General features: G+C 36.4%; 1 protein-coding gene across 1 annotated transcript in view; it reads right to left on the bottom strand.

Moving 5' to 3' along the window:
- LOC139759433 (uncharacterized) overlaps positions 1-16,488 on the bottom strand; it is a 108,762-nt gene that overhangs the window by 56,073 nt on the left and 36,201 nt on the right. The window contains exons 5-11 of the mRNA XM_071681543.1: positions 13,716-13,858; positions 12,320-12,452; positions 9,667-9,776; positions 5,918-6,178; positions 5,342-5,395; positions 2,978-3,124; positions 1,124-1,216 (exon numbers count right to left, since the gene is read on the bottom strand). Coding sequence (XP_071537644.1) covers positions 1,124-1,216; positions 2,978-3,124; positions 5,342-5,395; positions 5,918-6,178; positions 9,667-9,776; positions 12,320-12,452; positions 13,716-13,858 — 941 coding nt within the window. The remainder of the gene's footprint in view (positions 1-1,123; positions 1,217-2,977; positions 3,125-5,341; positions 5,396-5,917; positions 6,179-9,666; positions 9,777-12,319; positions 12,453-13,715; positions 13,859-16,488) is intronic.

Here is a 16,488-nt window from a genome sequence, read left to right as displayed (position 1 = left end):
AGACAACCTGAAAAGAGATTACAGGAAGGGGCACAGGATTAGAAAAAAGAGCATCAAGGGGTGAAGGAATGTTAGTCATCCAAGGTGGAGTTAGAGGAGAAAAGGGAACCAAAGACAGTTGCTTTGTCTACAAGAGAGACAGATATAATACTGTCAGAAAAAGTGAAGGAAAGGTAGAGACAGATGTCGTTATAGATGCCCTAAGCTAAAGACCAGAAAAACCTATCATTGGATGATAAGAAGAGGTTACCACACTTCCTTTTAATAAAGGAATGCTTTGCCTCACAGATAACATATTTGTAACTATTACAGGCGGTGATAAAAGCTGAACGGAAGTCAGGGAAAGAGAATTTTTCCAAGCCTGATATGCACAATCCCTTGCCTGCATGACCTCAGACCAAAAAGTTGAATGATGGATTGGAAGAAGGGGTCGACTCGAGGAAGAGGGAATAAATACTTCCATTCCAGCAAGAATAACCTTTGGTCACATTCTCAGTCATCCTGCTTAAGAAAAGATTTTTACTATCACAAGAACTTAAATGCCCTTCTCCAAGTCATGTTGACTTATTGTTACTGTACTTATAATGTTAAAAATGAGTGAAATATATGAACATGTAATATCAACTCAATATTTTATGCTGGTGCCCAAAGTTTGGGATGTGTACTGGACCAAAAAAAATTATGCAAGAACAAGAACAAGTGACACACCACAGAAAATGAGCACCATCCACTGTTCAATGATAACAAATAAGATCTATAAAACAGAAGGTTCAAACTTCAGTAAAAACAAATTTTAGCCTTCCATATAATGAATTTGGTTCCTTAACATACATATAATGTTTGAGAGGATTTCTGCATAATGAGTTTCTATACTGTGTGGGATGAGCATACATGACTTATGCTACTTTCCGACAAGAAAACATGACTTATGTTACTTTCTGACAAAAAATAAAACATACAAAAACATTATATCAAGGTCAGTTCTATAAGACTGTAATGGCTTAACAGGTGACAATCACTAAAATCATTTTACCCAACTAAAGCAAGTTCAAATGCAAGTAAAAAGAATTCATCAAACAGCATATTTTGTCATATTCAGTTTATATATATAAATTATATTTACCTTGATTTGCACAGCCTTTGTACCACTCTGTTGACTAGACACAGTAAATTTGCCAGCACTCCTTAGCTCACTGGCTGTGGCTGGAACAAGCATCTAGAAGATACATAAAAACATTACAATTTTGCACTTTTCAGTACATCATGTTATAAAAAGGACAAATCTTTTACCAAAACTGGTACTACAAAATCATTTTACTTATAAGGCTAAGCTAGACTATAAAAACCAATCTATCTATATTTATGATCCCTATTCCCTTTGGGAACTCCCTCAAGGTGACAGCCACATCAAAAGTCTCCATAACCATTGAACCCCAGGGTCCTTAGTGCCTCTCACTTAACAGGCCAATAGCAGAAGACAATTCTAGCATGGTATTTTCAGAGGCTCCGACCTAATGTTCCTACCGACTACTTCTACCTAATAAGTCTACCTAATGTTCCAACCTACTACTTCTATCTGATGTTTCTACCTACTGCTTCTGTGCAACATTCTGACCTACAATTTCTATCTATTGCTCCTACCATTTTGCCAAAGGCAGGGTTATCACATAGTTCTCTCAAAGAATAAAGTTACAAAGAATGAGTTGTATGAGTTAAGGGTTGTTAAGTGTTATGCATGACATGGAGAGATGGTACTTTTGTGGACAAAATGCCAGCAGTCCACATGTAGGTGAGGCAGAAAGATAAGACAGCTACCTGGGTCAAGGGAGTACAGCTTGACAAGTACTCAAGTGCTCTCACTATGCAGCCATCACTAACCCTCCAAACACCCAGGCAGGTAGTACCAGTAATATACATCCCTGGTCAGTGGCTGCTTACCACTATAGAAACCCTCCTCTGTAAAGATGTTTTGTCCTATGTACTTCAATTCTATAGTTCATCATATCACCTCCCAAACCATTTCAGCCACTGAAAATCCCCATACTTTCAGGCACCAGAGACCTAATGACAATACAGAAAAATTTGTTCAAAAACTCTTAATACACTCTTTGGCTACCACTTAGGGAAGATGTTACCTGTTTATATCAAGAGGACAGTCATTAATATATGGATAACTTTTAACTTCCCTGCCTGAGGATTCCCTTCAATGGAGCTCCTAAGTATTTGGATATACACAAACAGGAAAGCATAAATAGGAAAATATGCAATGGGAAATGAATAAGTAAAGCAAACAAATTAGACTTACCAGGCACCAGTTTCTGAAGGACAATGAGACCACAAAAAATATTCAACTGGGAAAAGAGCCAATTCTTAAGGACAATGTGTAGTCTGTACACATTAGAGCACAAATCACGAATGAAATGAAAATGTAGCAAAAAAGAATAAATGAGATTGGGAGACTAAGCATTCGCTTTACTTTAGACCCCTTTTGATTCCATGGTTGCCCAAAGGCAACAAGCACACTGCCTAATAACAGGGTCTTACTCTAAAAAGAAAGTAAAAAAAAAAAAAAAAAAATCATATGCTATATGGTATGTTATACACAGAAAAATGTTGCTCTTTTTAAGAATTCTTTATGCACTTTGTGCAGGGTATATTGACAAGCTTTTTATTAAACCCTGCCTTTTGTAGCATTATATATAGCAAGTGTGACAGACTTTTTACTTATTAGTACATATCAAAACATAATTTTCTTGGAAGGAACATCTACTCACTCAGCATAACTACCCTATCCTTTGAAATCTTCAGCTTTCTTCTTGTGATTTCTGTAAACTTAATGCTCCAAGAAGACTAACAATCAATAATGTAAAGTATAATAATTCACCTTAGTACATCTTTTAAAAATTGTGTTACCTGAAACACAATGAAATTTTTTAAACAAAGTTTGAAAATGAAAATATTGTTAACTTATACTTACATGCTTGCTTCCTAAAGCAAACTGCACTTTGACAACAACAGGAACCCCTTTACTGGGTTTCAGGAGAGCAAATGGAGTTCTTCCAGCAGCTAAAGCTCGATGCATAGCCTTTGTGTCTATTGGTTCAATCAGAATTCCATTTTTCACCTAAAAAGACAGAAAATATAGTCAGTGCAAAAAATACAGAAATTGGTCGAAAAACCTGGATCAGATGATTATAACCAAAGACCAGCTGACACTGTAGAGTATATGGTTATATCTATTTCACTGCAAATGGGGATCTTCATTCAAATACAAAACATTCAAAGTCTAATAACATAAAATCACTTGATGTATATAATTCTTTATCCACCCACCATGAAGACTACCTTACACATATTCCCTTACGTGTGCTACTGAATCTTACCATTCTACATTACTTCCCTTTCCCTTGATAATGTCACAATATGCCACAGGCCTTATGAAAGGTCTTGACATTGTACGGTGCGAGAGGAAATCATTTAGAAGCTGTGAGAAATTTTCATCAAGAGTGTAAGGCATCTGTAAGACTGGGAAGAGAGGGGGAGTTATTGTCAAGTGTTTATGGTAAGCATATGAGTAGTAAAAGTGGAGAGAGTAATTCCAAGAGAAAGGTGGTTTGCAGTGGGGTTGTGTGATGTCACCATGGCTGTTTAATATGTTTATGGATGGGGTGGTGAGAGCAGTAAATGCGAGAGTCTTAAAGGGATGAAGGAACTAGGGAAGTCAGTCAGTTGTTTGCTGATGATACAGCACTGGTGGGGGATTTGAGAGAGCAACTGCAGAAGTTGGTGAATGAGTTTGGAAGTGTGTGAAAGGAGTAAGTTCATAGTAAGCGTAAATAAAAGCAAGGTTATTAGATTTCACAGGGTTGGCAGACAGGTTAGTTGAGGTGTGTCACAGTTTGAATGGAGAAAAGTTTTGGATATGTGGAAAGTGGAAGAGTCATAAGGTGAGTGAGGAGGCAAAGGTTCTGGAGTCATTGAAGAATGTGGGGAAAGAGAGGTTGTTGTGTAGGAGGGCAAAAATTGGTATGTTTGAAAGAATAGTAATCCCAACAATGTTATATGGATGTGAGATACGGTTTGAAGGTGAAGATGTGCAGACAAGGGTGGATATGTTGGAAATAAGATGTTGGAGGACAATGATGTGAGGTGTGAGTTGATTTGATCAGGTAAGAAATAAAAGGGGTAAGAGAGAGGTGAAGTACTAAAAAGTGTGGGTGAGAGAGCTGAAAAGGGTATGCTGAAATGGTTTGGACATATGAAGTAAATGAGGAGAGGTTAACAAAGAGGATATGTGTATCAGATGTGGAGGGAAAAAGGAAAAAGGGAAGACTAAATTGGAGTTGGAAGGATAGATGATTTTGGGTGATGAGGGCCTGAACATGTAGGAGGATGAAAGGCACTCATGAGATAAGAGTGAATTGGAACAAGGTGGTATACAGGGATCGGCAAGCTCTCAATGGAATGAACCTTGGCATGTGAGGTGGCCAGGGTAAACTATGGAAAGGTTCGTGGGGCCTGGGATGTGGAAGGGGAGCTGTGGTTTCAGCCCATTATACATTATCACAGCACTATATAATACCAGTGGTTATATCTATAGGGATAAAAAACTATTTTACAAAACTCAGGTAAATAAAAAATAAGTTCTGAGGGGGTGCATCCACTTTGACGGTTATCAGATTTACTTATGGATGGAACCTTATGCAAGAAGACAGGAAGGTTGCATAATTGAAGGGCATTAACTAATTATAGAGAAACAACTTGAAACTGCGACAGCTGCTGATGATGCTCTTAGCTAGATTAAAGGAAGAGCTGGTAAGAATGGCAGGCCATTCTAATTATGTAAGTAGGAGGAGCATGGCTGAACGTGAATAATAATAATAAAACAAAGTTTTGGAAAAGCATGGATCATGAAAGTGTAAGATAAATCTAAGTGAATGAACATGCAAACCAGAATTCACCTCCTGTTACAAGATTTTCATAAAAAGACATAAAGTACCATTAAGTGCAGCACATTCTATGGAAAAGAGTGGTGAAACCAACACAGCTCATATGTAAAATATATGCAAGAGAAAGAAGACTCTATAGTAAAAGTAGCTAAGACTGATTTTTTGCAATATGGGTATGGAATCTGCAAGAGTAAACAAATGAAGGAATGATGTAATGTAGGAAAGACAAGGGTTAAAATAAAAAGATGGACTACTGGAGAGGTATAAACTTATACAGAGAACTAAAGAGCAGTGTGAAGTTAGTTGAACAGAAACAAATACAAAGTGAAACCAAACTTAAGCTGGACGACATGCTAATGGAGTATATATGAAAAAGTAAACAGAGAACTTACATTTGACTTCGGCTTCATCTTACGTTGCCTTGGTAGAACTTCATTTCCTCCTATCTGCTCAACGAACACATGAGAATCAAAACATTAGATGCTTACACAGGAGTTGCCTCTACATTTTAACATAATGGTATTTGTTAATGAATCTATGTCATATTTTCAAAATTATCTTTTAGATTGTTTGCTATTTCCCACTTTAGCAGAATAAGACTCAGAAAAAGAGGAAACAATTGCTTCATTTTCTCATCCATTCTGTAGCTGTCATGCCCCCATCCAAAGCCAAGCCCCAGAGAAAAATTACATGGTTTCACTAGATCATTCCATATGTCTTGGTTCAGCCCAATGTCGTCATGTCACCTACCATATGCCATATCGCTCCAATTCACTGTCCCATGCATGCCTCTCATCCTCCAATGTGCTAAGTAACTATTGGTAAACATTTTACAAATTACATTGAATAACCTTAATAAACAAATCACAATACTAAGTATAATCAGTACTTCCAGACACTTACAGTCATTACAGCATTCTCTCAGTCACAAAAAATAATATATATTTAAAACTCTATTCAATACAAACCTCTTGAAAAGTTCGATCACCATTCGGTAACTGAATAATGCGAACATTTCCAATTTTTCTCTTCCGCAGGAGTGCATTATTGCTGGTTGTCATCCGTGACCCAGATCCTGACAACATACGTGAACCATGTAGGTTCCTAACACCATGTTTATATTCTTCGTGTTGTCTTAACTGAGCTCTTCGTGCAAAGGTATGGTCGCAGTAGTTGCACTTGTATTTATCAGTTACATAATGGTAGTTGAGAGTTCCATCTGCATGAGACTTACAAAAAAGAAAATACACAAAATAATTAATTCAACAAGCAAATATACACCAAGAAATATCACACCAACAATAACAATATCCACAATTGTATTGTAAAGAGGAAATGTTTCAACCTACTGTGGCTTATTTTCTGTGAATAACAATATAACATGATGGCTACCATAATGACATGACTTTTTTCATACTGAACTCTTTCCTGCCTTCACAAGGAAGCAATAGGATAAATGAAAATAGTCTCATTTCCAACCATCTAACCTCTAGCTGTCATGCATAATGTCAAAACCATAGACTCTTGGACCACAGTCAAACCCTAAACACAACTAAAAAGGTATATCTTTACCAATGTGCACTTCCTCTGTTCAGTCAATTAATGGCACACTGCCTCCTATACTCAACACTATGATAATTTTTTCCCTCCAATACATCTTAACCTCTTAAATGCTTAGGACCTGATACCCCTAAAGCTTCTTTTACTCCATTTTTCCATCTCCTCCTCAGTCTAACCATCCATCTGATCCCTCTGCTTCCAATATACGAAACTTGTCATTCTTCACTCATCTTCCCCATTCATCGTGAACCACTACATCACACCCTGGTCAGCCTGCTCGATCAAACTATGCTCACTACCACATCCCTCTCTGACGATATCATTTCTTACATGATCAACCCACTTTACACCACATATCATCCTCAGGCATTTCATTTCCAGTATATCCATCCTCTTCCTTTCCTTCACATTCAAGGCCCAAGACAATATTACTGGGACTACTATATCTTTACCCATCTTTGCCTTAATGAACAATGACCCTTCCTTCAACACACTCCTTACTGTGCCTAGGAACTTAATCCTCCTTTCAACGTGACTCTCTTCAAAACCTATGTTTTGATCCATTACTAAGTCCAATCCTAGTTACATAAAGCCCTGCACTTCCTCCAGGTTCTCCTCATCTGAATTTACACTTGCTTCATCTTATTTTCTTCATATGAACTTTCATATTTCTTCTTTAAACACTTTCTCAAACTTTCCATTTGCCTTTGGAACTTAACTATGGAATCTATCAGCAAAAGCCATGTCATCTGCAAAAAGCTACTGATTTACCTCACAAGTCCCTCCAATTCCAGTATACTGCAAAGTTACCCTTAGCTCTATGACCCTAACATTTATCTCCCACACTACCCTGTCCATAAACAGATTAAACTACAGAAAATCCTTAACAAAGACCCATCTTCACTGGGAATCACTCACCATCCTCCCAGTTTATTCATTCACATACCTTACTTTCTTGGTAAAAACTCATTTTGTCTTTCTAATAGCCCTATATAATCACAGTAGCCACTGCAAGACATTTCTGTCATCCCTATCATACATATTCTCCAGATTCATAGAACTTATCACACACATTAATTCTGTGGCTCCTGTAGCTTTGAGGCTGAAAAAGCCTAAACAATGATGTGCTCCTTCTCACCCAAAGATGCTTACAATGCCATGTCAAAGAGGTTTTTCACTCTCAATGTTACCAACTGCAGGCAGAGTCCAGGGACACCTCAAACATATTTTTTCAAAGCAAATAACTTACACACATATCCTTTCCCTCTACTGAAGCAACACTGCTTCTAGTCTGTGCATGCCACAACCTTCTCAATCACCATTCTCCCGTGCACTTTACCATACCTCTGTGTTTCAAACATTCAAACAGCATATGAGAGTATACACATCTAATATACATACCATCTTCCTTTCCTATACTCTCTTTGTCCTTCATCTACCAAAGATTCAGCAATCTTTTTATATTGTCAATCAAAATCTTAGCGTACACTTTTGCTATGATGACATTTCTTTATAGTTATTAAAGTCATCATTAATCCCTTTATGTGATCAAACAATTACTGGTTTCAATCAAGTACGATTATAATCGTTTTGCCTTGCTGCACGAAACCTCCTACACCCATTCAACTGTTGTTTCATCATGCCATCCACATTTACTTTTCCATTCTAAACTTGCATCATTGTTCCATTAACTCCTCCTTTGTAATATCGTTCTCCCCTCTGAACCCTTGTCACTCTCCCAGTTTTCAGTCTTCCTGAACTAATACCTCAGGTGTTAATCTGTATTTAAAAAGACTGTCCAGATGGAGTTGGTGTATGGTGTATACATCTTTTACACTTATTCTGCATCTACCCAACATGAATTTTCAAAAACATAGATATCACATATTTGCAATAAACAAGACTTTTAGTACATATTTTCCAACAAAACTCCAAGAACTCTCTTGTATAATAACCAAAAACAATTGAACAAGCCTGAATGAACACCCTTCACTCCATTCATAACAAATATTCCTTTTATGTTCTGCTTTGTTCCAAATCAACCCTAAAAATATCCACCATTTCCAGAAGCTTATCTGTTTCATCTATTCCACTTACATTTCAGTAAGCATTTGTCACAAAACTTGCATGCTTTATAAATTTATTTATTATACTTAGTCGCTGTCTCCCACGTTAGCAAGGTAGCGCAAGGAAACTGACGAAAGAATGGCCCAACCCACTCACATACACATGTATATACATAAATGCCCACACACGCACATATACGTACCTATAAATTTCAACGTATACATACATATACATACACAGACATATACATATATACACATGTACACATCAACACTTGCTGCCTTCATCCATTCCCATCGCATGAAATGGCGCCCCCCCCTCCCGCGCAAGTGCGAGGTAGCGCTAAGAAAAGACAACAAAGGCCACATTCGTTCACACTCAGTCTCTAGCGGTCATGTGTAATGCACTGAAACCAGAGCTCCCTTGCATGCATGCAGCCTAAATATAAGCCCGTATGCACTTTATATAACCTCAAACCTTTCTTTCTTACAATGAGCAAGTAAGATATTTCATATCAGAGGACTAGAACAAGGTTACTGTGTGCAAATCACTGCAAAATTCTTTTTTACTAACTCTGTTCAATAACAACTGTTTGAAACACTCCAGAATACACCACTTAAGTTCACAATGCAATACTATATCAAAGAAGCTTCAGAGTAATATAAATTAAACATCTATATAGTTCCATCACCTCCTACTATCAGGGTGTAGTGTCCTCTTAAATAGGGTTGGCCAAGTAGAAACAAGTACTGAAACGAGTGAAATGGAGGAAGAATGTGTGGAATGGGGTATGCAAGGGAGGCATGTAAGGAAAGGGATAAGTGGAGACTTTTGCCATGCCACCCCTTAATGGGAGATCATGGAGGGAATGGGCATCAGAGATATAGAAACAAACATAGCACAGAGTCTTCATAGGTGAAATTTTTGATCACACAGATTTCCAATACCGTATGCCATACCTGCTACTCTGAAGCGGAAAACAAAAGAACTTAACAAACTGGAAGAGCAATTAAGAAAGCTATTCCCAAGAAACAGCAGAGATAAATCAAAAGAAAAAAAAATGCTCTAAACAGGCATTTAATGAGCTTACTTTTGCTTTATGACACTGAAGATTAGAGGACTGATTGAAGCCTCTCCCACATATGTCACATTTATATGGTCGTTCATTTGTGTGGGTGAAAAGATGATTTTTTAAATTACCTGCAATGAAAGAAAATATCCATTAAACAAATGAGAAATCAAATAGCTATTATCCTACATCCAGACTCACAATATTTAAGATCAATACATACAAGCAACCATGAAACCCCATACCAGTTCACTACCTATAAGAAACTAAATGTGATATGCTCTCTGCTATGCACCAATATATTCAACAAACCAAAACTACATACCCATTAATATCAATCACAAAAACTCCAAGATGTATACGATACATTTTTTATTATGTAACTATACATTCTGTGAAGCAGAACTATGTTTAATCATCATGAAAGCTCCTACAAGATTAATATGATTCATTTTTTGTTATTCAACTATATATTCTGTGAACCAGAGTTTAATCATCATAAAAGCTTCTACAAAATGCAAACACTTGTCTCTGTCTGCATCTCTGATTATGGGCTGAATAACAATGAAATGGATAAACTCAATGAGTTTGATAAAAATTCAACAGCACTAAACCATGCTGGAGAGATAAAAATCAGGTACAGATAGTCATTCCATGCTAGCATAAAATGGCTACTCCATGTATGTACCTATTCAACAAACCATTTGGGCATAAAGAAAAAAAATATTCTGCTACACATTACATCCACTATCATAACTGTTTACAGCAATAAAAAAAAGTGTTTTTAACCAATATAAGAAAAGAAATCTAAATCTAAATTCCTTTGAAATGAGCTTTGTTCAAATTCCTGATTTTTTAGGATAACAGATACAGAACCATTCTTCACTATCCTGTCATGTATTTGCTACCAAATGTAGCTTTTAAATGATATTTGTATGTTCAAGCCTCTTTCACAACAAATGTGTTGCTGTAAAATCAACTTGCAATCCCAAAAAAGGATAAGTTACTTGAACTGCTTACAGGCCTCAGTAATACTTTAGGAAGCATAGGAGTAGTCCTTAGCTTTTTTTAGATCTTGCCCCATCTCATGTGTGTGTGGTGATTGATGCATCCATCTACCTCATTCACCCACCTTATGCTGCCCATTTAACCAATATTATGCTTTAAAAAGTAAGTAGAGTGCTGGATGAGTTTATCAAAAGAGGGAGAAAATCTCTATTTGTGATTTCTCTGACATGAAAAGTGAAGTGGAAATGTATGATTTTTGCAGAAGTGAGCAGGAAGCACTCCTGAAAACAGTATGCAGGTGCTTAAGTGGACTAGCAGGAACAAAGGTGAATTATGTGGCTAGAACGCTGTGAATATAAGACCAATGCACGTCTTTTCAATAAGCATGACTGCTGGAGCTTAATTCATAAGAAAACAATAGTTTTGACATATTATGAACCTCTTAATGAATCAGTATGAAAACGTGAGTGTGTACATGTGTGTGTGTGCAGGAGTAGGGAAAGAAAAATAAGTGAATAAAAAAAATTAAAATGTAAACTTGTAGTATCAATTTACTATATCTTCTAGTGGTCAGATACATGATGATTTGATGAAGGCTTTACTAGTAATTGTTCTGCTTCATAAAGGGAGGGAATAAAAGTGAGTTTAAGAATTATACAAAAATAAGTCTCCTGAGCATTGTTAGCAACCTGTGTAGTTGGATAGTGATTGACTGTTATAAGCATTAATGACCATCATATCAAAGAGAAGGAGAAGGAGGAAGAAGAGAAAGAGGAGGAGAAGGAGGAGGATGAGTTGGAGGAGAAGGAGGAGGATTAGCAGTAGTAGTAGTAGTAGTAGTAGTAGTGGTAGTAGTAGTAGTAGTAGTAGTAGTAGTAGTGATAGTAGTACTATGAGGAGGAGGAGGAGTACTTACCATGACTCTCTCACTTCGTACATCTCTACATCCACTCACATTATAGAATAATACTTATGCATAGAAGTGTAGAAAAGTTGGTCAAAAGCAAAGGCCAATAAAAAACCATCCTACATATTTCTGAGGTACAAGAAATATGAGGTGGGCAGGTTGCCCATTGGTTGGCAAGCAGGGTAGCAATATCATTGCCAAGTAGAGATTACTGACTGCCAGAAGGCAGACCCATAAGCAAGCGAGGCTGCAACCACTGAATGGGCAGTCAGCAAATGGTGATGGGCTACAACCTAATCAGAAGGAACGAGATTAGAGGAATATAAAAACTTATACTTATGATACTGACCATCCCTGGAGAGAAATCTATATCTTTAATAACAGTTTTAGGATTTCTTAAAAAAATGTATTCATTCTCTTATCCTAATCATAATCAATGAATAAACAATACCTACCTTGTCTGGTCCCCTTAATAGCTGCCACTTCTCAAGCTGGTCTATGATAAATTCAGCAAGGACCTATATATTGGATGGTTGGAAAACCAGGTGTACTGTTGAAATCTCTAGAGGCAAAAAATAATTGTGGACACAAAACATAGTAGAGTGTGATCCAAATATCCTATTCATAATGCAGGTATTCTTTAATAGTTGAAAGTGATCCAAACATCCTATTCATAATGCAGGTATTCTATAAGAAGAAAAAAGAAAGAAAAACCTAGTCATAAATTTATGAAAAAATTACATTTACAGTTACACTTACCCTTTTGGTGAAAAGCTTTGCCACAAATGTGACATCTATGCTGTTTTTCTTCAGTGTGAGTTTTTTTATGGGATATCAAAGTGGAGACACGACTGAAGGTTTTCTGGCAGATGTCACACACATACGGTCTTGACTGAAAAAAAAATAAGCTCATGTATCTCTATCTATCCATCTTTTATCTTCAACTCTGCAGACAGTTCACAAAAGCAGTGGCCAAAACAGTACCTGCATAACAGAGAAAAGGCAGAAACTTAAAACTGAACAGAACGGAATGGTTGTAGAGGGGTGATGCCTGGAGAAATTATGAGACAGAGGACTCGTTCCATTAATGCTCACTGGGAAGTACACAACAAACCATCCAATACACAAGCAGAACCTTATATATTAAGTGTTGGATTACAAATCTGCAAAGAAATGAAAACAAAATTTGCTCTATACTTCGATTTATAAACAAAAACCCCGAAGTTACAACTTTTTTCTCCATTGTTTTCACAATATTTTCAGTCAAAAGATGCTGATTTGCTGGTTTCTCATACTGGACCTAGTCATTTTACAATACAGATGGTACTTGTTTTTCATCATGAATTCATACTGTAAGCAAAATGACATTAAACAAAAGCCAAAACCCAGAGACAGATTTTTATAAGAGGCAATACTTGCAATTTCTTTACAGAATATATGAGCAAATCACAATTCAAAAGTAAATCTATGTACAAGAACTTTGCTAAAGCCTGAAACACAAGCTGATGACTCTGCATGTAAACAAATAGAGTGCTAAGTTTTGTTTTGTTTTGATGGCAGTACCACTGTGGTTCATTTGGTCACTTCTGCAACATAACTTAAAATATAAAAAACTCTATTCTTTGTAGGCAACCTACAATAAGCATAATCATATCATCATAAAGACAATTACTCCTTATGGTTTACAAGGTGACCTTAAACTTTCCAAGAGATGCCTAAAAAATTAGATGGGTTAGATGGGAGGCAAACCCTATCAGAGTTTACCATAAAACTGCCTTCAAGCACAAGGTGATGATCTTGATACTGCAACGCACACTCAACTTTGTAGTTTATGCAAGACTGGGTTGGTCTGCCCATATGAGAAACCATTTAGGGAAGATCAAACATCATTCATCATGAATTGTGCCAGCTTTAAGAATGATCTAGGAAAAATGAAATGAAAAAAGTCCATTAACTATCTAGAGCTGGAAAGTTCATGAGAAAAATAGTTAAGAAGGAAAGTAAGTGAAATATGAAATAAGCCATATAAAGAAACAGTATACACTGAAATGAATGGAAAATTCATAAGACCAGCAGAGAGAAATATACTGATAAATATTGTGGCTCCCATGTGCACAAACAAATGATCACAAACACATATAATAAATAAGATTACCTCAGAATGAGTGGCTTTGTGTTGTGAGAGAGTGGACATCTGTCTAAAGGCCTTCCCACATTGATTGCATCGAAAATTCCTCTCATCTGTGTGTGTCGGTAAATGTCGCATTAAAGTGTACTGGTGCATAAACTCCTTTCCACCTAGAGGAAAAAAAGAAAATAAAGTTGTGTGAAACAAAACATAAATGGTCATACAAATAAATCATACCAAACCATAATTATTAATGTAATTACTGACAAAGACATTTCCTTTCAGATATTTTTCCCCACATTCATAATGTCATGAGTTTACACAAGAAAGACAGACAACAGGAGGGCCTAATTAGCCCATGACTGAGTTGTCTGGTAAAAAAAGATAAGGAAAAAAGGAGTTCAACACGACAAGAAAATGTAATTCAACTAAACAGTTTTTAAGCTACCAATGACTCCCCGCTGCTGCACATTAGCCTTCTACTGTCTCTATTATCGAGTCATTTATACAGTTTATTTCAGGCATTTTTCTCAGAGTATACAGGAATTCATATTTGTCTAAACAGCTTATGAAGGCATTTATAGTCTTAGCATTCACAACATCTGATGGTATCTTATTCCAGTGCTCAACACACCTATAGAAAAAGATTTTTCCCCAAGTCCATACTACATCTTTTAGGTTTGAGTTTTATTCCATTTGTCCTGGAAACTGCATTTCATTGTATTTTGAAAAGATGTTCCTGATGTACTTTATCAAACTTGTTCATAATTTTGAACATGTGGATTAAGTCGCCACAAATTATACATTTTTTAATAAAGAGATCCAATCACTTTAGCCTCTCTTCGCAGATATCTAAGGGATGGGATCAATTTTGTTGCACGATGTTGTACTTGCTCTAATTCTTCCTCATCTTTTTTAAAGCTTGGAAACCAAAACTAGACTGCATATTCAAGGCGTGGTCTGACGAGAGAATTATAGAGTATGTGAATTGTTTCTGATCTTGTAATCTATGTTCCTGATTATGAAACCTAATGTTTGGTTGCCTTATTCACTTGCTGCCTGACACTGTTTAAAGTACTTCAGATTGTTGCTAATGACAACACCAAGGTCCTTTTCTTCATTTCCTTTAGTAAAGGGTTTCCAAATAGTTTGTAGTCATAGCGTATATTCTTGTCTCCAACACGCATAACTTTACACTTGTCAACATTAAACTTTATTTGCCATCTGTCTGACTACTCTGCTAGTAAATTAAGACCCCTTTGAATCATTTTGCAGCCCCCCTGTTTACAGCTCTAACTCCTAGTTTACAGTATTGTCAGCAAATTTGGAAATCTTAGATATGAGACCGAGTTCTAGGTCATTAATGTACACTATAAAAAGAATTGGGCCTAGAACCAACCACTGTGGCATACCATTCGTTACGCCTAGCCAATCTGAGGCTTTGCCATTTAATACTTCACAGTGCTTTCTTCTGGAAAGCCAGTCTCTGATCCCTGTACAGAGTTCTTTACCAATATCATGTGTTTTGAGTTTATGTAAAAGTCTCTTGTGAGGTACTTTATCAAAAGCCTTATGGAAATCTAAATATACTGCATCAGATGAAACTTTTTTGTCCTAATTCTGATAACAAAAAAAAATTCCAGCAAATTTGTCAGGCAGGATCTTCTACTGCAGATTCCATGTTGACTGTCCTATGTAATCTTGCAATCTGGAAATGTGACAATCTCATCTTATATTATTTTCTCCATCGTTTTACCTAACACTGACATAAGGCTGATTGGGCAGTAGTTCAAGGCACACTTTTTGTCTCCTTTTTTATAAATAAGAGGAACATTTGCCAGTTTCCAGTCAGCTGGCATCTGACCATCTGATAAAGATTTGCTGAATATTTTTGTTATAGGGTATATCAGATGTCTCCTGACCTCTTTTAAAAATCTTGGAGCAAAGTTATTTGGGTCGTTGGATTTGTTGGGATTTAACTGGTCAGGTATTTAAGTACTTCGGAGTTCTTTATTTCTCTAACCTTTAACCCTTCTTCATTGGAGCCTTGAAATATTTTCACTGGTTGTGGTATTCAAGATGTTTCTCCAATCATGAATACGGAGCTAAAGGAATAATTTCGTATGGTAGCCATTTCCTTGTCATCAGTAGTTAGTGTGTCATGTTTGTTTCACAATGGTCTCATTCCTTCTTTTACTGTCTTGAAGGATTCCTTAGGATTAGTCTTTACTTTCATGGAAATTTTTTCTTCTTCACGTTTACTATGTCTTATGACCTTCTTAAACTCTCTTTGAATTTTGATTACTTCCTGGCAATTTTCATTGGTCCCCATTGATTTGTATTTCTTATATGTTTTCTCCTTTTGGCAAATTAGTCTTCTATTCTTCTATTCACCCACAATGGTTTTGACATACTGCAAGTTCTCTTCGTGATTTGTGGAATATGTTTATTTTCAATCTCGAGTGGTGTGCTTTTAGAATTATTCCATATTTCCTCTACTGTGTGAATGTCAAGAAGTTTTGTCCGATTGGTACTACAAATTTTGCGTCTAACGTTTTCAAATTCTGCTTGCCTTCAATCTGGAATCAAGAATTTGTTGTCATTTATTTAATAATCTAAATCTATCTTTAATCTAATCAAACTGTGACTGCTGTTTGATAAACTCTCATCTACTTTGCAAGAGTTGATTAAGTCTGTGTCACTGGTGATAACAAGATCAAGAATGATTTTACTTCTAGTTGGTTTTCAAATTAACTGTTCTAGAAAAGCATCTCCAATCGGTTCTGTTAGTCTCATTCCC

This window comes from Panulirus ornatus, chromosome 33, assembly GCF_036320965.1.
Source record: "Panulirus ornatus isolate Po-2019 chromosome 33, ASM3632096v1, whole genome shotgun sequence".
Taxonomy (NCBI): Eukaryota; Metazoa; Arthropoda; class Malacostraca; order Decapoda; family Palinuridae; genus Panulirus; species Panulirus ornatus.
This window is presented reverse-complemented; position numbering and strand designations above follow the sequence as displayed.